Raw genomic sequence first — 24,687 nt, forward strand, 5'->3', positions numbered from 1 at the left:
CTGATGATCCGTATATGAAGCCAATTAACATTATGAGTCTGGTGAACATCAAGTGTAAAGAGGTTACAGAAAATTAAAAGCAGTCACCTTGGTCTTTAGATAAAGAAAGAACACTTTTACATTATAAATTATAGGAGTGTCCAAGCGGGACAAATCGGCAAATTTGGTTAATTGGAAAATACATTTTACTGCACATGAATTAGGGTAAAATAACCTTTAGCTGCCAGGCTTTCATATGTGTGTGCGTGTATATATGGTTAGGTATTGAGAGTCATGGGAAAAGAAGTGTTTAGATGTGGAAAGGCAACAGAGCCACTTCATCAAATTTCAGCCATTAGACTTTCTGATAAATGGTCTCCTTAAAGCTGATCACTCTCAAGGAAAGCATCCATTCAGTAGTTTTGCTCATCAGTTCAGTCTTGGGTTTTATTGTCATGAGAGGAAGGTGTATTTGTGTGTGCAGCTTTAAAACAAATACAATCAGCAAAACTTCTATCTCAAATTATATTTACTTGAACTTTTCCTTGCAGCCTGAGTAACTAATACTCATGGCAATAGCAATATAATTAGAGAGACTTCAAAGAATTTTCATTAAAAGCGATTTTTTGTCTGAAATATTGAAGCTCAATTATGTATGTTATTTCATACTACAGCTTATTTTTAGTGCATGTCTTTGGTAGCTAGACGAGAGGAACTACCAGAGACATACTAGCCACGCTCCAAAGCAGTTTACTGGTTGGGTTTGTTTTTTTTTTTTCCCTATGGTCCCGGTTCCTCAGGAAGATGCCTGCTGAAAGTGGGATACGCAGACACACAGAAACAGCCCTGACAACCGCCTTCCATCGCGGAAGGGACTTACCGGATGATACCCATTAGCGGACTGGGCTGGGCCGGGCAGCTGTGCGTGGGGGCTCAGAGCTGTGCTAGTTCGTCTGGGGGAGTGTAAAGTGGCGCGGGGTAGCTTGGTGTGATTCCGGGCGGTGAAGTACCGAGTGGTGTGGCAGGTCCCGGAGAGATGTGGTGTCGGGCACTGCAGGATAAGTCGGAGAGGTGCCGGTGGTCTTGGGGACCTGGGAGCGGAGCGGTGCCAGGCGTGCCGGAGACTCGGAGGACAGCGGTGCCAGGCGCTCTCCGCGGTGCTGAAACACGCCGCTGCCGCCGCCCTGAGGCTCCGGTCGCCCGAGAAGGGCACTCAAGACTCCGAAGCGCTAACTTTTAATGATGCCAACCCCGTGTTTCGTGCACTAAAATGAAACAGACGCGGAACCGCCGAGTGTGGGGAATTATATATCGCTTAGTTATCTCCTTGTTTTGTAGCTGCTGCTGTTTGGGAGAAAGTAGAGCCTCATCCAGCTCAGGGTCTGCCTGCTTCTGTTTAAAGAGCAGTTATTTGGAGCACTTTCCCCTGCTTCATTCCACCCTCTCTACCTCCTGCAATATACTGAACTTGCAGACTTCAAACTGCTGGGTAAAGTGAGTCTTGGAGTCAAAGCAGCAATGCAGCCCCCTCACTAGAGCAAGGCCTGAGAGCGCCATAATGAAGTTATTATTATTTTATTAGGGGTTCTTATAATAAAACACTCTCACTCCACTCTTTCCGATGTCAGAGAAAAAGGAAAAGTCACACCTGAATCTATTTGAAGGGATGCTGCAGTATTTGCCTTGCATGGATTTTAAACTTCATAGTGGAAAGGCTGGTGAAGGAGATCTAGACAGCACCTCCAGGTGATGTTCTTCTTTTTAAGGTTAATTGACCTCAAGCCTATGCTGCTATTTGAAGCAGTGCAATTGGATTCAAAACATTGGTCTTGCATCTTGCATGGCCCTGTAAAAGCCATCGGAATTCATATGTATGTACAGGAAGTATACTTTGCTGTTCAGAGGCTTGCCTGGATGGTAAGTCAATGTCTATTATATCTCAAAGTGTTTATGTATGTAAATATGTGCATATGTATGTGTGTAAATATAGACACGTATGTATATGAATATGTTGTAGGCTTAAACAGTGTTTGAATGCGGCCTTCTAAATCTGTTGCTAGTATTCTAAATTTATAGATGGATGAGTAAGATAAGATCAAAAAATCAATTTGAATCTCAGGTCCAATTAATTTTTGCCTTGCTTTGCTAAAATAATGTTTTACAGGACAGAAACAAAACTTTGAGTTGAATATATGTTAGGGAAATTTCCACATTTATGCTTAGTGTGAAAGGCAGATAGAGCAGATGATATTTCTGAGGCTTATTAGTGTTTATTTAATGAGATCGTATATGAGGAATAACTTTCCAATGACGTTATCTCTTCAGAATTTCTATTTCTGCACCTGTATTATCTGTATCCATCTCCTTCACTCTGATATGATTGTGCTATGTCTTTAAACCCCCATCAGACCTGAGAGAGCCTGTGTAGATTTGCTCACCCTTCCTGCACAGAACATTACAATGTTTATAAAATATTAAATTTGTGTAGTCTGCTGGAGAAGCAATTGTTCCAAAATAAAATCAGCAGTCTAGACGAAACATAGACACCAGAACTTATCAACAGTTGTCTGACTTACATCTTCTGATGCATCTTGAGTGGGTCATAATACCAACTTTATTTTCAGTGGTGCATAAATTAATTACACGCATTTAATAACCAAAATATCATTATATTCCCCCTTTAATATCATAAAGGCTTTACGCCAGGGAAGCACTTAATGTGCAGGGGGCCATAACAGGCTATTATCCTTGTGTAATGCTATTACAGAACCAATTATGCGCCATTATACTTGCTTTTTTTGCAGTTTATGTGATTTGATCCAATCCCACGTCCCTGACTTGAAAATTTCATCTGGGTACTTTAAAGTCTAATTTTCACCCGGGCTGAGGCAAGGGCCATCTCTCTCCGCTGAGCCTGTGTCTCGGATGCATTTTAAAAGTAATTGCAAAGGGTCCCGCCGCATATCATTTGCAGACGGGAAGCGAGCATAAATCCAGAGACCCCTTGCTGTGAACAAAATCAAACTTTGCTGTAGTACGATCGCTTGGAAAGGCAAGGCGTGTGCAGCGCAGCCCCCCAAAACCCATCCGGCGGCAATTACCCGGCACTTTGTGAGCGCCGGGGTCCAGGCGGCGGGGCACGGCTGGCACGACTGTCACGGCAGGGCACAGCGCGGCACGGAGGCCCCCCCCCCCCTTCCTGGTCCTGCAGCCCGGGGCACCCTGCGGGGGAGGGGTGGAAAGGGGGTGGCACCGGGGGCCACTGAGCCCCGGAGCGCCAACGCGCAGAAAATAATGGGATTTTGCCGCTGCTGTTCACATTCCTGGTGTTTGCTGAGAAATGACGGGTTTTTTCTTTTCATCTTGCCCCCCCCCCCCGCCCCGCTCTGCGCACCACGTGGGCCATTTGTAGGGCCCAATAGACCTATCCAAGTTACTCACTGTAGACAGCGCTGGAAATAATCAGATTAAGGCCAATTATGCGTGAGATTATAAAGGCAAGTGCTGAGAGGCAGAGCATGCTGTAGACAGATATAAAGACATCTGGCCACTTCCAGAACTCCACAGAGCCCTTCTGTCTCTGCAGCCAACAACTCACAGCGTCTTAGTCCAGTGCAAAATACCCCCAAACCTTACCGGTGATTTTTACTTCAGTTTAGGTATGGATTGCTATTTTTATTTGCCTCTTGGATTGTTTTTTATATGACTGCATATAAATTTTAATATTTTTTTCATGCCGAGGACGTTGGTTTCCAACCTGAACACAGTGCACAGCTTTTTGGCTTTATTTCCTTTAGGCAGAGTACTTCCCATGTTTGGGCTTGGTTGTTTTGGAATTTTTTTTTTTTTTTTGTTTGGTTGGTTGTTTTGGTTTGTGTTGTTTTGTGTTGATGTTGTTGTTAGTTTGCTGGATTTTAAACACGGTCCGTTCTTTGCTATTAGTTTGCCTTTTTTTTTCTTTTTTCTTTTTTTTTTTCTATAAGCATTTAATTTTCTTCCTGTAGTTATTCGCTCTAGATAGGATGGCTGGCTGGCTGGATTAGAGAGATAGATAGATTAATGAATGCATATATGTATATATGTGAGAAGCAAGACGGAGAAAGAAGAGCAAAAGATTGATAGTTTGCTATTTGGGAAGGGGAAACAGAAAAAGAACAACAACAAAAAGAACAACGAAAAACTCAACAACCAACCAAACACACACACACACACCAAAAAAACACACCAAAAAAAAAACCACACCAAACAACCCAATGAAACCAAGAGAGGCAGCAAAGTTTTGTCGATTCTGATTACTATGCACCTGCGCCACGGAGTTTCTGTCTTTGGCTTTCTCGGTTTGCTGCACAGGGTTAGACACCACTTTCTCTGCTTCCTCTGGGATGGGAACTAGGATTATCAGTAAGTTTCTCTAGATGCTTTCTGCTGATTATTCACCTATTCTATTATTTCCCTCTGTCTTCAGGTCGGCAGGAGACACCTCGTCTGTGCGTGGCGGTGCCTAGCAGAGTTGGTGCCGGTGTTTGGGTGCGGGGAGTGAGCGGAAACCCCACACCCCGCGGGCTGGCCTCAGCTGCGGCCGCCGTCCGGCTCGCAGCGGCGGGCAGCGGGCGCCCGCTCAGCCGCAGGGCCATGTTCTACTTCCACTGCCCACCGCAGCTAGAGGGTGAGTGTTGTCGCACGGAGACGAGTGACTACAAGAGCTCAACTTCGAGGTGCGGGGTGTGTGTGCGTGCACTGGCGGGTGGAGGGAGAAAATGTGCTCTGACTTGCTCCCGGACTGTCGGGGTACGCATGTGTGCTGAGATAAGATGGAGACCTATAGAGACAGCAAAATACATAAATCGGTGTGATTTTTATTCTCTGAGAAAACACAGTGCGATTCCCCCCTCCCTGTGCCAAACTTTCCCCCGTTGTAACAGGATGGAAAGAAAGAGTGCATGCTATTTTTTATTTTCTTTTTTTCCCCCGGTTGTTTTTGTTTTTAAATCTATTCCTGCTGGAAAGGCCTTGTTTTTACACCCCCACCCCAGTAATTTTGCCACCTGCCTCCCCTCTGTGGATAGCTATCCCGCAGTTGAGCCTCAGGCTATGAAAGAGATGCTTTTCTCCCCTCCCAGCACAGATGTTGGTGTCATGGTTGTAATCGGGACACTTTCAGGACGTAGTCACGCCTCCTCCCTCTAGCCAAAGCGACCACATAAATCTTTAATGCTCTTTTACAAACATTCTATGGGAGGATGGGGAAACACGAGGCACGACTGGGAAAAAAAAGTCGAAAAATTAATATTTAGGAGGATTTTTTTCCCCTTCGTGTTATTGATCAAAGGAGTTTGGGTTTTTTCGGTTGGTTGGTTAGTTTGATTTTTTTTAATATAAATTTCTTTTCTCTTTTAAAATTACGGCATCCTTCAGGATTTCCCTATGTCACTCCTGCATGCGCCCAGCGCCCTCTGCACCTGCTTCCTCCGGCCAGTGCTACCAGTGCCGGGGACATCCCTGGAGCCTTGGCCGCGCAACTTCAGCCTCGGGCGGGCTGTCCGGCCGCGCCCGTGCGTTGCCGGTACTCGTCGCGGCTGTACGGTGTGGGAAGCAGTCCGTACCCGTAAAATGCCACTGCCCGCCCACCTCGCTTCTTGCATAGGCATCGCCTGGCGAGCAAGAAGGGGCTTTCCCAGCCGTAGAGCTGCTGAGGAAGAGGTGGTCTGGCGATTTCATTCTCCTCTGGGGAAGGGTCATCTCACCTTCAAGCACGGCTGTCCCAGAGGCTGAGCATCACTGGCTGGAAAATTCGCCCCCCAACGTTATCTCGGCCCCGTCCTGAGTGGCAAAAGATCCCCATTGCACGCCGCTAGCCTGACCTGTCACCCCCGCCTGAGCCACCGAGCCCTAAGGCTTTGTAGATTGTTGCACCACAGCTTTGGAAACGTGCTCGTGGGTGGATTTGTTTTGGTTTTGGTTTATTTATTTATTTATTTATTTCAATTCTTATTTCTTCGGTGACAGTTTGGGGCTAATCCCTGGTTTTGGCGGCTCGAACCGGGGCCAGCTCCTTGTTCTCCCGGCGTGGGCAGCAGCAGGGTGGGGGAGAGTGCCGGTCTGACCAGCTGAAAGCTGAAAACAGTGTTGAGCGTCCTAAATAAATACCCCCACACATGCCCTAAACCCAAACCGAAAGTACACTCCCCTGTCCAAAAACCCTCCGTTACCCATAGAAAAGCCCCTTAGGGCCAGCGTTTTCGGTGGCTCTGAACATCTCGGAAGGCCTGTTTGTGCCAGAAAGAAGCGATCGGGCTCTGTGGGGCTACCAGTATAGTATATTTTTCTCTCATGAGCATCTCCTGACCCTGCCAAGACCTGTCCATCCTTGCGAGGAAGCATTCGAGTGTGTACTTATCCACCAAATGATGCTTCAAGATAGTGATCAACTTCCCTCTAGCTCCTGTGCCCCGGGCTCTCCACCGGGCAGACTGCAAGCAGGGTCCTGGGTACACTCAGCAAGGCTTTTGTGCTTTTGGGTACTTTTCTGCTCCATGTGGGTTTTTTGCTTGTGGTTTCGGGGTTTTGGTACGGGTTTGTTTTTTTGTTACCGTTTTGTCAGAGAGACATTTCAGTCAGGGCACTGGTGATGAGTATCTGCTCCAGTAAAGGTGGTTTGTACCCCGGGCGGAGCGCCTGGCCTCTCCTGGCCTCGCATCAGAGACAAACCCGCAGTGATCCAATCTTCCCCTCAGGCCCTTCGAACACCCACGTCGGGAATGGACAGGGGCTTCCAGCCCAGGTCCATTCTATGATTATAGATATGATTCTATGATTCCTCCTCTAGCCCCATTTCCAAGTGTCGACAGTTCAGCCACGGCCTTACCCCTGTGTAACTCTCGCCGCCCACGGTGCCCAGTATTGTGCCCGTGGGTCACCTCCAGGCCTGAGGTTGAGCACATACACAGTGAGGGGACAACGCTGTCAACAGCCCAGTCGCGCTCGGTGCGGGCACCGAGGACTTCCCATCGCTCCTCGGCAGATGGGCAGCGCTTTTACGAGCTCGAGCTGCTTTCACCGCGCCTAGGTCAAGCCCTCGTCTTTTCATCCTTTTAAAACACAAATGGTCCGAAAAAGACCGTTACCGGGGCGGGCTACCCCTCATCCGCATCAGGATGGCCTCAGGTTGTCAGGATCCCCAGGTGCTGGCAGGATCCCTCAGCCTGGCGGGCCTCCCGCAGACCGGACGACCTCAGGTTGTCAGGATCCCCAGGTGCTGGCAAGATCCCTCAGCCTGGCGGGGCACCCGCAGACCGCACGGCTGCCGCAGTGTCTCCCTGGCTGGCCGAGGTACTCGGAGGTGGGAAAGCACTTCCGAACTCCTGAGGCCGGTTCTCGAATGGCTCCGAGCCAGCGGCCCCACGAGGATGGCCCCGGCTCTCGGCCCTCTGTCTCCCTACCCCGGGGCGCGGAGGAGCTGTGACTCCTCTCCCTGCCACCCCTAATCGCGGCTGTCCACCCACAGGAGCGGCCCCTTTCGGAGGTCACTCTGCCGGCGACTTCGACGACGGGTTCCTGCGAAGAAAGCAGCGCCGCAACCGCACCACTTTCACCCTGCAGCAGGTAGGAGCCTGCTTTCCTCTCTCTGCCCCTTCATCCCCGGCCGCCTGCCCTCTGCGCGCCCTGCCCCGCTGCCTGGGGCGGCCCCGCTTTTCCCCTCACTGGGGCAGCTGGACCTACACTCCCGGAGGCGGCAGCTCCCCGGCCCGCACCGCGCCTCAGGCCGTGCCTTGCCCCTGACAGATGTTTACTCTCCTCCCTCCACCAGCTAGAGGCACTGGAAGCCGTTTTTGCACAAACCCACTACCCCGATGTCTTCACTAGGGAAGAGCTGGCGATGAAAATCAACCTCACGGAAGCCAGGGTGCAGGTAAACATTGTGGGGAATTATTTAGCTTTCGAGTATTCAAACTGGCAAACTTTTTTTCTTTTTATTTTTTTTTTTTTTTGACATCATGACTGCAGAGTGCACATTTGGCCAAAGAACGCAAATGAAGACGATCTGTCATTTTCATGATGCACTTTAATAACATCAACATAATGTGGAATATTAGATTAGGTTGATTAATCGGTCATTCATAATTAACTAGTGATAATGTTCTACACTAATTTGTCCGCGTCTCCAAGGTACTAAATTACATCAATGCACATCCATTTCCTTGCTTTTGGAGGGGGTGTGTGTGGAGAAAAGAGCTGAGATGTGATTCTACAAAGCAACTATGACCACTGTCAAGCAATGAGGTTAGTCAACTGCAGGCAGCCCAGATGCCAGGAAGAAATCTTCCACACCTCTTCAACTTTTCTCTCTTTCACTTTCTTTCTAAACACTTTATTTAGATAGCTAAGAGCCTGTGAAGCAATTCCCAAACCTTTAATATGATCCAATAAGCACCATTGGCCATTACTCTCTGCACCCCCACTCTTTTCCATGACTTCATTTCTTCCTTCTTTTTCTCCTCTTCCCCCTCCTCCCCTTTTTTTTTTCATCCAGGTGTTTGGTTTTTGAGGGATTCATTTTGTGTGTCTGCAAGCTCTAATAAGAACAACAGTCCTGCAGTTGTCATAGATAGATTCCCATAACTGCAGATAGCCACCACAGAGTTACAAACCATTTTTTGAACATGATTATGAATTAATTTTATTTATGGGACTCTTCTGCATGCTGTATTTTTTTCTTTTTAATAAAAAAAAAAACATATTTAGGTGCTTGGGGTTAAGACTATGCAAAGATCTAATTGTAGGAAATATAATAGCTTGCCTTTTGTTCCCTAGGGTCATGTTAGTATCTCTTAAAACCCAATGGCTGAAGAGAGATAATGGAATTCACCGCAGTAAATTGGGGATTGTAAACAAATTATTTCTCCTATAATCAGATTATGCAATCCTGATTATTAAATCTGAGCATGAATCATTGGTCATATGCGGGCAAATTAAACTGATTATTATTTGGAAATGAAAATCTCCTTTTGCCACTGCATTGTAGGTACTGGCTTAAAAAAAAAAATTAAAAATGCCATTTTGGCTATTGGTGCCTAAAGACTGAACTGCAAATTGAGATAAATGGGACAATTATTGAGCATTCAGAAGTGGAAGATCATAACTTCTTACTGAAAGGTGCAAGGGTGAGATAGGGGTGGTGACAATTAGATTGCTGAGGACTGGTGTTTAGCCTTGTTGTTGGCTATTATGCAAACAGACAATAGATGCAAGCATTTGTTTAGCTTGCTTTCATGCAGGGACATGGGGAAATACATAGGATGGGAGATATGTTTACATTTATACCCCTTGCTCATTCAAATATGATTAATGTGCTATAAAGCAGAGTCTTAATCGAAGATGATGTTGTCAAACAATAACTAAATAGGGAAATAAACGACTTCATCATGGTCTTTCCTCAGAAGCAGGCGAACTGTCAGTGCAAAGTCATTAAAATATGATAATGAAAAATAGCTCAATTAAATGTTGTTATAGCTGTGACCTTCATTCAATTAAGACACAAGAAAGTGTCTGCATTTTGCTTTGCATTTAACTGCTCTAAATTTAGAATATAGATAAAATCATTATTCAACGTTTGCTGATACATGCAATTAAAAGGCAGCTAACTAAAATGGAGTTGTAGGAGGAGAATAATAACAATCTCCCTCTACTTGAAATCACATATTAAAATGTGGATTTCCTGACCTCAAGAGGAGCTTGGCACTTTCCACCTCAAATAAGGTGCTTTCAGAGAATGAGCTTCAAGGCAGATGTTAAAAACCCCCAGATAACTCTTTGGACTAGAAGTCAGGGGATAAAATCAAGAACATGAATATTTGTATTGCATTACAGGAAAAAGCAACTTTTGAAAATTGCTGTGTGTTAAACTGCAGAATGAACTCCCAAAATTAGTATCTACCACCTTTTGAGTCCTTTAAATGCAAACTGGACAAATACATCAGAGGAATAAAAGGAACCCAGGAAATGGGCTGGATAAGACGGCCTAATACAGACCTTTCTACTTCTGACCTTGCTGATTCTAACAGAGGCTCATTTAACAACTTATATATGGTTTTGTCAGAGTGCTAAGATATGTATTCAAGTATACCCTAACAGAAAAGACTTTTAGACATGTTGAAACATAGAAATCAGTGAAAAGTAACTGCGTACATAAAGGCAAACACACACTTAAATGCTTTGCCAACTGGTATTGTGACATCAAAATGCTATTTATGTATTTATTTTTAACATGCTTTTTGAATGTCTTTAGACATTTCTGGCTTCTTTTCCAGACACAGAAATATTACAGATAGAAATGTAATCCTTAAGATCAGCTAGAATAACACTGGTGACACAAAATAAGAGCAAGCTTTAGCTAAGCTTCTAAATTACTGATTTCACTAGAGTAAAAATCTACTATTTACTTGCTTTGCATGTGGCTAAACACAGTATTCAACCTGGATTGCTATCCTGCTTCAGGTGTGGTTCCAAAATCGAAGAGCTAAATGGAGGAAAACAGAGAGGGGTGCATCTGATCAAGAGGGTCCTAAGGAAACGATGACTGAGGTGGCTCCTCCTGCAAGGAATTTAAACTCTCCTTCTCCAGCAGATCAAACCAGGAACAAAAAAGAGGGTCTGGAGATCCAGCAGAGGTAAGAGTAATACATGTCATCAACTACCTCTCTTTGAGGCAAGCATGCATCATATGTACGTACGTATGCACAGACTTGCCCACTGCTAAGCCTTGGCCTACACAGTATCATCTTCTGGTATAGACCAAAGCACGAGAAGGTGAGCTGTCTCTCATGCAGCTCATGGCTTCTTCTTGAGGTGCTGACAAACTGCTGGCTGTTAGAAGCTAATATTATGCAAAAATGACATCTTTGGAATCAGTTCTAGTTTTGTAAGGAAGTTATTTTCTTTTCTCCATTAGTCTGAGTCGAACAGTGGGTCCTACAGGACCTTTCTTCCCTTCCTGCCTTCCGGGGACTCTTCTCAACACAGCCACCTATGCACAAGCATTATCCCATGTCGCCTCTCTAAAAGGTAAGTGACTTTGTTTAACTTCAGGGATAAGATCAAAGAGTGGCTTTTTGAAGCTATGCACCATGGTCCCACTTGAGGCGGTGGAGAAACCTTTGGGAAATGATGGGTCCTTCTTTATTCTTCTTTCTTTTATGTTTGGCAGTAATTGCACTGATGCTGCAGGTAGAGGAGTGAGTCTCCTGTTATAACTTGTAGCATCAAGTTGTAGTGAAGTTCCTTCATTTTACTCAGTTTTAGTGAAATCAAAGTCTCAAGGGGCAAGGCAGGTAGAGTTTGCTCCTTTAGAATTTTCTTTGCATATGTGGGGTTTTTTGTTTGTTTGGTGTGGTGTTTTGTTTGTTTGTTTGTTTTTTGTTAAAGAACAAAATTTATACTAATAAATTAGTTATACACATCCTTTTGCATTATACATTTCCTGGCACCGTTACTGATGCCTCATCCGCTCTTTGTGTGCGGTTTCCTTTGCAGTACATCTCTGCACAATGCCAAACCTTTCTCAAATAGTGGCATCCCTTTGTGAACTTGAATAAAGTGTGTGCATAGGGACAGGGAGAATACAAAGTAATTTCTCATTACCTGGGACCCAGGTTTCTGGAAGGGTACATTCAGTGTCCATATCCTTTTTGGTTCCCAAAAAGCAGCAGTATGCATCTTTTAAAAATAAATTACCAGCTGATCCATTAGCTGTTCCTAGTCTAACAATTTATAAGACTAAGGGTATAAGCAGAATGAATTCAATTTATGGATTTATAGGATGTAAAGCTTCATAGCACTGCCAAGCACAAAGTAGCACATACATTTACTCCATGCCCCAATGTGGTGCAATGATTTGCGAGGAAAGTTGCCCAGTTTAAGACCCTCCACTACGAACACAAATGGCCTCTAATACCTCCCCCTATGCAGTCTGGCTTACCTCATCTTCTCTAGCATACCTCATTCCAGTTAAATCAGCATTGCCAAGGGTATATTCCTGAAGCAAATGCTTGGGATTGCTGAGTTTTGCATTAAATAGAGCATGCTGCCCATGTTCCCCCTTTCCTCCTGCTTTTCCAAAGAAGCTGAAATCAGACATACAACACAGTTACTGTGATTTTGATAGGTGTAGGACCTGTGACTTTAAATCAAGAGAAGTCACACAGGTGTGACCTGACTCTAAAGCTAAAGGATGACTGTCAACATAAATCCTGTTAAGTGAGCAGCAGCTGTTGGACTGCTTGAGTCCTCTTGATCTCTGCCCCTGTGACTGTAAGATCTTGGGGCAGATTTTCATTTCCATTGGGCAGGAAGGGCCACTCTGGAGTGAAATTCTTTAGGAGTAAAGATTCATCATTGAAAAATTTTGTCTCAGGTAGATTGAAAAGTGTGGAAATGATGTTGTGTTCAATTAATAATTTTGGATGAAGGGGATTTTTTTTCTTAAAATTTGCATGCAAGCATTCTCAAAATTAAATGCATCAATGCATTGCTCTCAATTGTTTCATGTTTAAATTTTGGGGAAAAACAACCCAAATAAACAAAAGCCAAGCAAAATGAAACAAAAATGAATGAAGAAAAAGTGTAATGAGAGTTTGGTTTTGTTTGCTTGATGTTTTATTTGTTACAGTTTTTATCTATTTGGAGTACTTCCAGATAGCCTTTTCTGTGATTTTATAGCTTAGCTACTAAACCAAAATTAACAATTTGCTTCTTTTTGTTTAATATAATTTTTAAAGCCTAGGGGCAGAAAAAAAGTCCTATTTTTGAATCTCTTGCAAAGATACTTACTGGATAGCCAGTTGCCCAGGCTAAGAGGCAGTGGTTCCAAGTGTAAAGAAAGATTTTTTAAAAATAATTTGTATAGGAATGGTCAGTTACCAGACACAAAGTTGTTCTCTCAATGAATGTCAGCTACATGTGCAGTTTATTACTAAGATGCTTGATTTATATTTCCTGCCTGGCAGTAAAAATCTCCAAACACATGAAAGGGGACTGGGATATTTTAATTTATTTTCATTTTAAGAAATCCAGTTACAGATTTGAATGTCTGTATATCCACCTATCAGGAGTTTTGTGGAGCTATCTATGCCTGTCCTTGTAAGGAACTGGTAGACAGAATTGCTGCTTTGAGGGGAGATCTTTTTGTTCTGCTTTTAGGTTTCAGTAATGTCAAATTTTGTCTTTCAGGTTTAGGGGAAAGAATTTGTTGTTCTATAGAGTGGCAAATCTGCTTTATATAAGCACAGAATGCTTTTGATATCTTTCTTCTGGAATTTACATTCGGAATATTGCCTCCATTTTCTTTGGCTCATTTCCACAAGTTCTTCTTTTTCTCTTTCTGCAAAAGAAATTAACGACTACTGAGAGAGGGACCATGCACAGCAGACCTTGAGCTTCAGTGTCATTAATTTGCAATGATGGACAGGGCAATCTCTAGGAATTTTGAGTTGACCAAACCTATCATGGCCGTGATTTGCATTTTGTTTTCCTTTGCTATGGGAATACCAGGTGAATACTGGTTCATCTGAACCAATGTATCTGAGAGCGCAACCACATGTCAGTCTGTACGGAGAGAATGGTTGCTCAATTCAGTTTGTTTGACTTTCCCATGTCATTTTCTGCTTTGAGGTACAAGCTCACTGTGATGGTTTGGGTGTTCCCCGCCCCCCCAACTGTAGAAATCACCCAGACTAGACTCAGCCAGCTCTGGAGATATGAATGAAGCTTATTATTTACAGCTAGCACAATATACAAGCAGATATTTACAGTATATACAGTTATATACAGAGATATACAAGTTAAAAAAAAGTAATACAGAAACACAGCTCCCCTCCCAGAAACCTGAGTCCCCAGGAGGGTCTCTCTACTGCCCCTTCACCTTCCCCCTACCCCTCTCAAACTTACCCCAGTCCCAGGGCAGAATGGAGGTTCAGCCAGGGGGTTAGGAAGCAAAGTGGATTAGTCCAAAATGGAGGGTGAGGTTAGAGAGTAAGATGCAGCTCAGCCAGCAGCCCCAGTGAGAGTGGTTATCTATATTTTTATTTCTTGTTCCCATACATCTCAGCAAGCCTATGAGTGGACAGGGCCATTGTTTTCCTTTTACAGCCTGTAATCTAGTTCTTCTCACCAAAATATTCTAGCCTGCTTCAAACTAGCACACTGATTTAAACACTTCAGACCTGTGACAGGACAACCAACTTATGTGCCTTAATGAAGTGACCTAAGCCACTGTCTTGAGAAGCTTGTCGCATTTTGGAGCAAAAATGATCACAGGACTCTGCCGCAGTGGTTCTGAGGATGTAGGATGTTATGCCACACAAAATCCCATCAAACTCAGCACATGATGTACAGTTTTGAACTGGTTTTTAGATTTCCTGAATGAGGAGAAATTCAGCAAGTAAGATTTTTATTGAAGAGTCAAATGGTCAGGAGGTCTTCCCGGTATCTCTCTTGTACTGTCCATGCCTTGAAGCTACCAGGAATTTTATATGCTTTTGAAAACAAAATAGTCTAGAATCAAAGTATCATTTCATTATCAATGGATGCATGACCTCACTTTCTTCTGTGGAACTGTCAAATTAAACACAGCTCATCTATATGTATCTTGTAAATAGTTATATATATTCCCACCATTGAAGAATAATCTTAGTCAGTAAAAGGAATCATATTCTTTAGTAAGGCCATAAAAACTGCCTGCAGACAAACAGTACATTAGTACTCAGTACATCAGTACTCAGTACATCAGATACTACTGGGAAGTCTAGGTTCTTTTATTCTTCTGAGAACATGAACTGTGCTTTGTTGGTCTTGTGAGCCAACATTTTGTTGGTGTCAGGGAGTAATATTTGACTGATGCTTTAGAAGGAGACAGTTAAAATCAATACAGTGAATAACAAGTGATGATGATGATGTAACTAATTAATAATTATTTTATGCTCTCAGGGACCATTTTCATTCTGCCACCTGAGAGTTGTCTGTCTTCTGCAAAGAAACTAATACCTTGCTATCTCCTCTGACTTCAATTGCTTGGCTCCAGACCCAGATTTCCAAGGCTGCAGAAAGTATCTAGGGTACATAGCTCCTTCTGGGATCTAATTTGCAGTATAAGGATATAATAGTTGATAATGAAGATGGACTAAAGGATGTAATAGTTGATGATGAAATTGGTCTAGTAGAGGCAAGAAATCTCAGGACAGCCTAGCATGAGGCAGGGACTATCTGAAACTTTACCTTCAGAAAGACTATGTGGTGCGCTGTGGGCTTGTCTCTTGCTTTGTGTGGCTCTGCAACTCTTCAACAGGCAGCGCTCACCTGAATCCCACCTGAATGTGCCACTTCTAAGTAAACAGAGGATATTGTTCATCTGTTGTGATGAATGAGAGGACAGCTGTTCTCCCTAGGCACTATACTCCTGCTGTCTCTGAAACAGATTTGTTTTAACCCTCAAAGGATTGGTATTATCACGGTAGGATGTTATGTGAAGAAAGCAGCCTGTCTCTATAATAGCAATTCAGATCATAGAAGAGTACATTACTGCTGGACATTTTTTCTCTGTTTCTATCAAATATTTTTTATTCAGTAACACAACAAATGTTTTTCTTTCCTTCGGTGAGTCCTCTGCCCTTCTGAAGTTTAGCACATCAGAGGCTGTACTTAGTAGCAAGCATTTCTTAACTATCATATCACCTGAGTGTGTACTATTCTTTCAGGAAATACAATTTCTCGTTTGAAAAATTAGCATAAGATCATAATTCTTGTGCTATACAGGGTTTCCTATTTTAGAGTTTTAGCTCTTTACTACTGTCCATAGGTAGGAGGTTGGCTCGCACACACTTTGTTACTCTCTGAAATTGTCCTAATTTGACAACTATGCTACTTTACTGCGGTGACTTCGACATTTCTATGATCTTCCAAGATGAATCACTTACTGTAAACCATGCATCTGCAGTCCATTTAGTAGATTTAATTGCAGACCTCAAATATGAAAGGAAAATACTTGTTTTATTTATGGGCTGTATAACAATAGAGTGATCAGGAGAAGCTAGTGTTCTGTGCAGAGAGAGACCTCAAAGTACTTTCTTAATGGATGACAGCATGAATGCAATTCATTAATGTAGAAAATGTTATTAATGGGTGTAAACAAAAATCTCAGGGTTTTTATCAGAAGTATTCTACTGTTCTGGTGGCAGAGGCCAAAAGTGTGTCTGCTTCATTCTGCTGAAATTTCCCCAGACCCAGTGATGAGTGCAGTGTATGAGGAGAGAAATAATTACACTTGCCAGGGAATTACTTCCATAATTCACTCACAGCTCTGCTCTGTGCAAGTTATAGCTCAGTTGGTTTTCACAGCACCTCTGCACCACTGATAGAGAAGCAGGGCTGCATTATGCACATCAAAGTAGATATTCCAGGGCACCATTGATTAGGCTCTTTTATGTGTTGCTGCTGTGGTTGCTGTTGTTCATATTATGGAGCTTTAATTGCAGTATTCATGAAAACAAACAAAAACATACCAAGTTGAACTGTCCATCCATTGCATTTCAGTTTCTGTTATGGAAAGACAAAGAGAATTTGGCCAATTCCATTTGGAAATTCCCCATGATAAGGCTGAGAAAGAAGTGTCCAAGGACCTAACTTAGCCTTAACCTGGCATTTACTGAGTTGAAGCACTTCTGCTTACCAAAAGATTGGGGAAGGGGAATCAAAACTCTTGGGGTCCTTTATTTTCTGTCATTCTTGATCATGGACTTACTGACCTTTGTGATGTAATACAGCAAATATATCAAGTGGGTTCTGTTAGGCATTTCTCATAGTTTACTGCCATTATGACTTCACAGAATTCTAAAAATTTCTTTAGTTTGCTGCAGATGCATAGACTTTGAGCAAATTATTTTAATTCTCTCACTACTGGTCTCTGACTATAGCACTACTCTGCCTCACAAGTAATTATTTTTGTTATCACAAGTATTAGGGGATATGCATATACTATGGAGCCCCAGGAGCCACGGGAAGGAAATGGGTGCTGATTTGTTCATGCAGGACAAATCTTGGTTACGTTAGTGGACCTTAGCTGGGCAGGGATTCCTACTGTCACTTTTGGAGTGACGAGTCAGCAGGATTTATGCTCAGATCATGTTTTGCATGTGGAAGGGAAAAGCTGTAAACATTTCCTGAGCTGACAGTATTAAATGGACAGGTTTTATTCTGCCACCTTTAAGGGTTTTGCTACCACCTTTTGTGTCCAAACAGACAAGATCTTGGCTTTGTTTGTTTGTTTGTTTTGTAACAGTACTAAAAGCGCGAATAAAAGAGGATGAAATCCTTCAGTTCCACTGTCAAGTTGTTTACGCAAAAAGGCTCCTGCTAGAGGAACTGAGACAGATTATCAGTTCTTTGTTGTTTGTATTGGGCATATAAGGTTCACAAACCAAAGAGATGCGAAATTATAATATTTGGACTTCTCTGTCAGCTCTGACGTGCTCTTTCAGCCTTTGGGTACCACTGGTGCCTTCCACACCTAACCCGATTAGGCACCAAAAAGAGGAACTTAGTATAAGTTTAGCAGCCTTGAAAGCTACCCTATGTTATACTAGGAACATCTGGTGCCTCTCCGTTTCAGACTTTTATTTCATGCCTTTTTACCTTCTGAACCTCCAAGTTCAGAGGACAAGAAGATTTGGATAAAGCCACTTTTGTTTTACCTGCTTGTGCCTCAGTCTTTAATAGTGCACGAGCTGTGGTAAAAGCCACAATATCTACAGCTACCTGAAAGGATGATGTGGAGAGGTTGCTGCTGGTCTCTTCTCACAGATAAATAGTGATAGAACAAGAGGAAATGGCCTCAAGCTGAGACTGGGGAGGTTTAGAGTGAACATTAGGAAACCTTTTCTCACAGAAATAGTGATCAGGCATTGGAATGAGCTGCCCAGGGATGTGGTTGAATCATCAACCCTGGGTATGTTTAAAAGTAATTTGGATGTGGTGCTTGAGGATATGGTATAAGGGTGAACTTTGCAGAGTAGGGATGATGGTTGGACTTGATAATCCTGGGGGTCTTTTTCAAATGGAAGTTTCTGTGTTTCTGTGAATTTGAGGTTGTGTTGACCCTCCAGCCCTTGTGAGAGTGACTTCAAAATTTATAAGGACTTAAAGCTCAAGCAAACCAATATGACTTCGATCAAAATGAAACAATACTTAAGCATAATATTTTCTCTTAAAGATAAGAGAAACAGCAGGTATTGACAGATGATGATTTTAAATGGGAAGTTTTATTCATGTTCCTCCATGACAGGCTGCTGAACAGCTCTCTACATCAATTGCTGATATAGGAAAGGAGTTGGGATTTTGTCTTTTGGAAAGGCTATCTGTTAAATTCTGTTAAATTAAATGTTGAGCTGAGATATGAAATATACATTTGAAATACTTATATATCAATATGGGCCCTGTTCCCACCCCACTCTTCTCAGACAAAACTGAACCTTGGAACTGCACAAAAGGGTCTGCAACCGAAATTGTAGATCAAATATCATTACAATTGAAATGTGAAGTTGGCAAAGACAAGACAGAACTAATTCAATTTTTCTTGTCAGTCTCTGTAGTACATCAATTAAACTGCCAAGGAGATCAAATATTTCAGACTGTATTTATTACATTAAGTATTTATGTTCAGACTGAGCATTTAAGTATGATCTCATATAGGAATACAAGGAGGTTCAGATCAGTTCAGCAGAATTTGATAGAAGTTAATGGAAATCTATTTGTATATTTTAATTTTGTGTACAGGAGGCAGTAAGTCCCTGAAAGAAAGAAAACAATGCCCTGTACATATTGTAGCAACTTTATTCAAATCCCATTAAAGTAATATCAGACTGTCATAGATGTTAGTGGAATCTCCATCAAGATCTAGGACTAACAGCTTAAGCTGAGTTTGATGTGATGTAGGTGACTAAACTCCTAAGGATCTGAAGTAAGTAGGAATAATTCTTTCTTTCCCCACTGTGGATTCAGGGTTACTGCAATAAGATGTAAAAAACATTTATGTCTGCTATATGTGAATGCCTTTTTCTTGCTGAAAGTCATGTCCCTGTCCATTGTGGGCTGACTGATGGGCAGGCAGAGACCTCTTGTTCATTTATGTTGGCTGCTGTACAAGTAGATTTAACTTGACCTACTATCTGCAGACCCAGGCAACTGTAAGGTAAATTCAACCTTCCTTACAAAAAACAGGGCTAAGTCCTACCCTCCTGTATTTCAGTTGTACCCTGGAGCAAATGACACCTGTTACTTTTTTTTTTTTTTTTATGAATTGTTGTTTGAAAGTCTTTTAACCTCAGTCAAAATGAAAGGAATGAGTTTTAGGTGAATTATTGCTACAGATAGTCTAGTTTCCACCACAGGTAACTACACCCTCAGGTTGCAGAGCCAATATCAGGTCTAATTATTAAGCAAAGAGCTTAGATTGGTACTGAAGACTGATAAATATTTTATCCCTCTCTAACAAGGAATGAAAATCATTCTTAGGGGATGGAGCTGATTCCTGTTCTTTTGAAACAGGGAAGAGTCTTCTCCACTTCTCCTCATCTTCCACTAAGCAGACAGTGTCTGCTCAATCCTGCGTTAGGTACCATAGATAGGTCAGCATTCCCATCAACCTGGGAGCTGAACAGATGCATTCAGAAGTTTCATTCTGTGTTAGAAAGCAGCACTGCAAAGGCATCTGATACACAGGTATGCTCTTCCATTTTAGAGCTGAACCTTAAGATAGTAGGGCTTAATAGTATTCCACTTAATTTCTCTTAATAGTGAAACACCAGACTTCTATGTATCTCCTGCTGCTAAAGTTCTGCTGCAAACTGTAGGCATTCTGAAGTGCTGATTTCCCTCTCCTCTGCCTTGTGAAACCAGTGGCCATCCAGCATCCCTGAAGTGTCTGTGATTTAACAGACCAAAGAAAAGACTTTATGAGTGTGGTTGTTGGTGGCAAAAACTGTAAGCCGTGTCACGGAGTGGATCTTGTTATAAACTCTTCTGGCCTGCTCACATCAGTTACAGAATTAAAGACTGAGTTTCCTAGTGCTAAAAGCCAAAATCAGAATATTTCAGTCAAGTGCTGAAACTTGCTTTTTCAGTTTATTTGAATGTTGGTCTACTGATCATGGTCTCTATCACAGCAGAACTACAAGAAAGCTTCCCAGTTACATTAATAACTTGGCCCCTGTAGATTCTGTCTTCTAAAATGCAAAGACCACTTTTTCCTGAGTGTTACCTGCTAACTTCTGACAAATACCAACACTCTGAGGTTCCTTCCATAGTCATTCCATGATTCTAAAAGCAAACAACTGTCTGCCCTCATCTTGATAGGGTAGATGGCTGCTGCTAACCCATTGCTATCAAGAGGAGAAGTAAAAGAAAGACTGCAGGTTATTAGTTTCAATGACACTTATTCATGAGCCATTTAATATTAACTGCAGAAAATAAAGGTAAGTCCTTGGCTTGGAAAGACCAGAGGAAGACATTGTATTGTGTCAGGTTGTGTGTGACCGGGATGCTGTTTTTGAGAGGTAGGGTGTCAACAAAGGATGGGATATAGAATAGGATGTGGGATGTAGTGGCCTCTGAGCCCTCTGTAAAAGTGGTGTTACCCAGTGTTTCTCACCAGAGAGCTTATTAAAATAGTAACTCAGCCATTCCACTTTGCCTCTCTTCTCCTCTGACAGTTTCTCCTTCATTGAATACATACTAGGGTGACTTTTTGGATGAACTGCATGTCCTGCCCAGTGTTTAGCTTAAACTTCCAGGTGTGCTTGTTTGGGAACTGGCTCAAGTCTCAGTATTATGAAAGATAAACTGAAGAAAGAGCCCACAGTAGTCCAGCTCAGAAAGGCAGCAGGTGGAGTGAGAACTGCCTCTTTGAGTGGGTTACAGCTTAAAGGGAGAGGAATACCATTTCACCCTCTCTCTGGTGTTTTATTGCCTGCTTAGAACAGTCCATGTGTCTTTCATGACTGGGTAGAGGTGGTCTGGCCTGTCTCTCCTGATGAGACTCTTAAGCTGTGTCAGCAGCAGCAGCTTTAGATGGCTTTGCCTGGAGACTGTTCTCTTTGACGTGTTGTACTTAAGCATCACTGACACTGGGCTGATGAGGGTAGGACATGATTCAAAGAGCTGCCAGGGGACTGGTCAAGGAAAAGCCTATCTCAACTTACAGTGGGGTAGGAAAAGGTAATTAATTCCTGTGTAATAAGCAGAATATGTTCACCTTTGTCTCTGCAGTAAAGTGTAGGTATGTGATGAGACCTCCACACTCACCAAAGAAATACAGCTGTGCAAACTGATCAAGCTTCAGTACGCAGGTGGAGGGCAGGGCATACTTGCAGTAGCAGCTCTTTTGTATGTGAGCAGGGGACAAGCTCAGCCACACTTGCAGGGAAGTGTCATGTGTGATCTAACGCTGCTCCTGACTCTGCTCACTCTTACTGTCACACCGAACAAGTGCCACTGTAAGATCTTTCACAGTGGGACTCAGCAGAACAGGGTCTGGCTTTCCTAGCCCTGACCCAGAGAACATCTGTGTACCCCCTCAAGGTCAGCAGGGCAGGGGGTTGTTGCCGCTCCAGGCTCCAAGCCCACTTCTGCCCTCTCCAGACTGGCTGTGGAGGGAGCAGCTGGACTGGTTCCCTGACACTGCCCATCGGTAACAGTGCTTGTCTCTTTCCTTCGCAGGGAGCCCGCTGTGCTCATGCTGCGTTCCGGACCCCATGGGGCTCTCCTTCCTGCCCACCTATGGCTGCCAAAGCAACCGTACCGCCAGCGTGGCTGCGCTGCGCATGAAGGCCCGGGAGCACTCCGAGGCTGTGCTCCAGTCTGCCAACCTCCTTCCCGCCACCAGCAGCAGCCCCACTCCTCCCGCCAAACCCAGCCCCGAGGGCAGCCAGGACAAGCAGCCCTCTCTGGCCAAGGAGCACATGGAAGGGGAAAAGAATGTATGAGACCGGGCAGGTGCTGGCCCCTCAGCTGAGGGCAGGGGCCCGTGGCTGGGGCTCTGCTGCGGGGTGAACTGCAGTGTAACTGTGCCCCAGCAGAAAACCATGGAGCCACCAGGAACTTGGAAAGTCTGAGTGGCCTTTGTGGCTGCCTTTCAAGCTTTCTTGCTTTTCTTGCGCTGCTGTGGGTTCATTCACCTCACTTCTTGGCATTATCTGTGTTTGGAAACTTGTATGAAACTGTTTTTAGCCTTTCCTCCACTTCCTAACAATACCAAAATGCCTAGAATCCTGGCTGGCAGCAGAGTAGCACTTCCAGATATGAGGTCCAGGGCAGGAAGGCATCCAGGCATCATTTACTGCACCATACACAGCAGAGGTGAAGGAATATGCAGATATATACCAATTTAGCTTGCTGTTTTCTGATGGCATTTAACTTCAACCAGATCTATCCCAGGGAAGCTAGGTGTAAGAGAAGCAGAAAACAGAATGAAAGACTTAAACATGGAGGTTAGTGGAAGAATTCCTGTCATCCTGTCATCCTGCAATGTGTTGAGCTTTTACAATGGGTTCGTGTTCAGCTTGCAGCATCTGAGCTTGGGATGCACTTGGAGAGGCAGTCCTGAGTAAGCCTGGCAGCAAAAATTCTTTCTCTCTACCCAAGTGATCTTTGCCCATGAATTTCACAAAACCTGGCATTCCTCTAGGGCTCACAGGACCCTCCCAAACTCCTTGGTTCACACCTTCCCTTCCCCGAGACAGGGTTTGCTGCCAGTGCCTATTCAAAGACAGAAAGCCTTGGTCTTCAAAAGGTGGCTTTGCAGCACCTAACACCTTCATTGCTCCAGGAGGGGATTGCAGGCATTCCCACAAGGGAAGGCTTGTGTCTGATGGACAGAAGCCATCAGAGAGGGCATTGCTGGATCTCTCTGATCAAGTACAAAGAAAAGTCTGACAGGGCCCACATTCATCAGATGGAATGATTTTGCTTTGCTTTAGCCACACTGTTTCTTTCAGCAGTCCTGGACTATCCTAATTGCAGTCTGTGATTTTCCTTTGCATTTTGTCTTCAGGAGCTGCTCTACTGAGTTGTCGGTACATGTGGCTTCCCTGGCTGCAAATTATGGCTCAGTTTAACAACCTGTTATTTTTCCAGACAAAATAAATTTTATCACTGTATGCTTTGTTATGAGGAGTGGTTTGAGGAGCAAGAGCCACTGTTTTCTTAGTGATCCTCCCAACAACTTTCTGTGCTTCCCCCTCAAAAAGACTTTAAAAAAAACAAAACAAAACTCACAAAGAAAATCCACTCCAAAGAGGCAGGACCAATTTCATTTCAACATAATTACCTAGCATTCAGTTGAACTTCAGCCCTTCTGTACACTAACTCTTCAATCTAATTGTTTGATTAAACTCGTATTTCCTCCAGAAAGGTACATAAATAAGTGAATTGTTGAGCAAATTAAGAATACTTAACAGCATTGCATCTGAAAAGTAGTTACGCTGATTAAATTTTCTGTCCTTGAGGATTTTCAGGAAATTACTTTTGATCGTCAATAACACAATTAAGTAAACTACACGCACATTAGCATGAATAATTGATAAGAAATTATGTATTACCACGAAGCACTGATTTAATAATTCATGATGCGACACTCTAGTGACTGTGCAAAACTGGGTAACATCGACAAGTCTGCCTGATGTTGCTGGAAATGCTGCAATTACAAACAGTCCATAGTTTTGTTGTAAAATAAAGGAAAGTATCTGATGCATGCTGTAGTTTCTGTTTGTTTAATACTTGAATAAATTTAGAAGACCCTGGAAAGTTCCTGTACTGTTTTCATTCAGATCAGTTTCTCTGTCCAAGCATCTGCTCATACATTGATGGCTGTCCGGTTCCGCTTAGACCACGAAAAATGTTGCAGAGTGGAGGAGGCTCTCATCACAACTGGAACCTGTTTGGTGTCTCAGAATGGACAACATTAAGGGCATCAAGGTTTTGCAGAACCTTCTGTTAAGAGCAGAGGCATTAGTTCCTGTTAAGCCTGAGCCCAAATTCTTTTAGCCCTGTCAGTATCTGATGTGTCTGTGGTTGTAATTATTTGTTGTGATTTTATAAGTGGTTACTCTGAGTCATAAATGAAGCTTTCAGATTTGTATGTTTTGAGCCTGCATAATGCCAAGTGAAAAACTCTAGGCCAGTTTGTAAACAATTCTTGTGACTTCCTTAGAGGAGACTGATACATACTTGCATTCTTGTTAGCATGTTGGGGAATCCAAGGCATGGCCCACATTTTCCTCTCCAGTTTTGGTCTGAGTAAGACCTGTCTGCTCAGGATGGCACAGCCTAAGGGTACGTGCTTGAGGTAACTGAGCAGTAGCACAAGGACAAGAACAAAACTCAGGAGATCTGTGTCTCAGTCATGCCTGCTACTAGCTACCAGACCCTGCTCCCTTCAAGACAGACTGCCCACCATGGCTGAGCCACCTGTGCTATCATATATCAGGGCTATGCCACTTAAACCACTCTTGTAATGACCATCTCAGTGGCTTTGATTAAGTCTGGCATTTAAAAGTTTATAACTCAGCTATAAAAAATCACTCAGGCTGAACCCCTAGCATGAGAGGCTCAAGCCCAAGGGGATGATTTACATGAAAGCTATTCCAAAACCAGCCTGTGTGATTTTTT

General features: G+C 43.3%; 1 protein-coding gene across 2 annotated transcripts; it reads left to right on the top strand.

Annotated features, from left to right (window-relative positions):
• The first annotated feature begins 4,611 nt into the window (after positions 1-4,611).
• DRGX (dorsal root ganglia homeobox) lies at positions 4,612-22,848 on the top strand. Of its 2 annotated transcripts, XM_064144760.1 has the most exons (6): positions 4,612-4,645; positions 7,484-7,581; positions 7,787-7,888; positions 10,474-10,646; positions 10,928-11,040; positions 21,739-22,848. In XM_064144760.1, exons 1-6 carry the CDS (start codon positions 4,612-4,614, stop codon positions 22,002-22,004), a joined length of 786 nt encoding a protein of 261 aa, XP_064000830.1. In that variant the 3' UTR covers positions 22,005-22,848. The 2 variants fall into 2 exon arrangements, 1 of the variants encoding a protein (XP_064000830.1); XR_010302560.1 differs by lacking the exons at positions 4,612-4,645; positions 7,484-7,581; positions 7,787-7,888; positions 10,474-10,646; positions 10,928-11,040 and adding an exon at positions 12,244-12,388 and having other exon boundaries at positions 21,739-21,826.
• The last annotated feature ends 1,839 nt before the right edge of the window (positions 22,849-24,687 follow it).

The sequence above is a fragment of the Pogoniulus pusillus genome, chromosome 6 (genome assembly GCF_015220805.1).
Source record: "Pogoniulus pusillus isolate bPogPus1 chromosome 6, bPogPus1.pri, whole genome shotgun sequence".
NCBI classification, from domain to species: Eukaryota; Metazoa; Chordata; class Aves; order Piciformes; family Lybiidae; genus Pogoniulus; species Pogoniulus pusillus.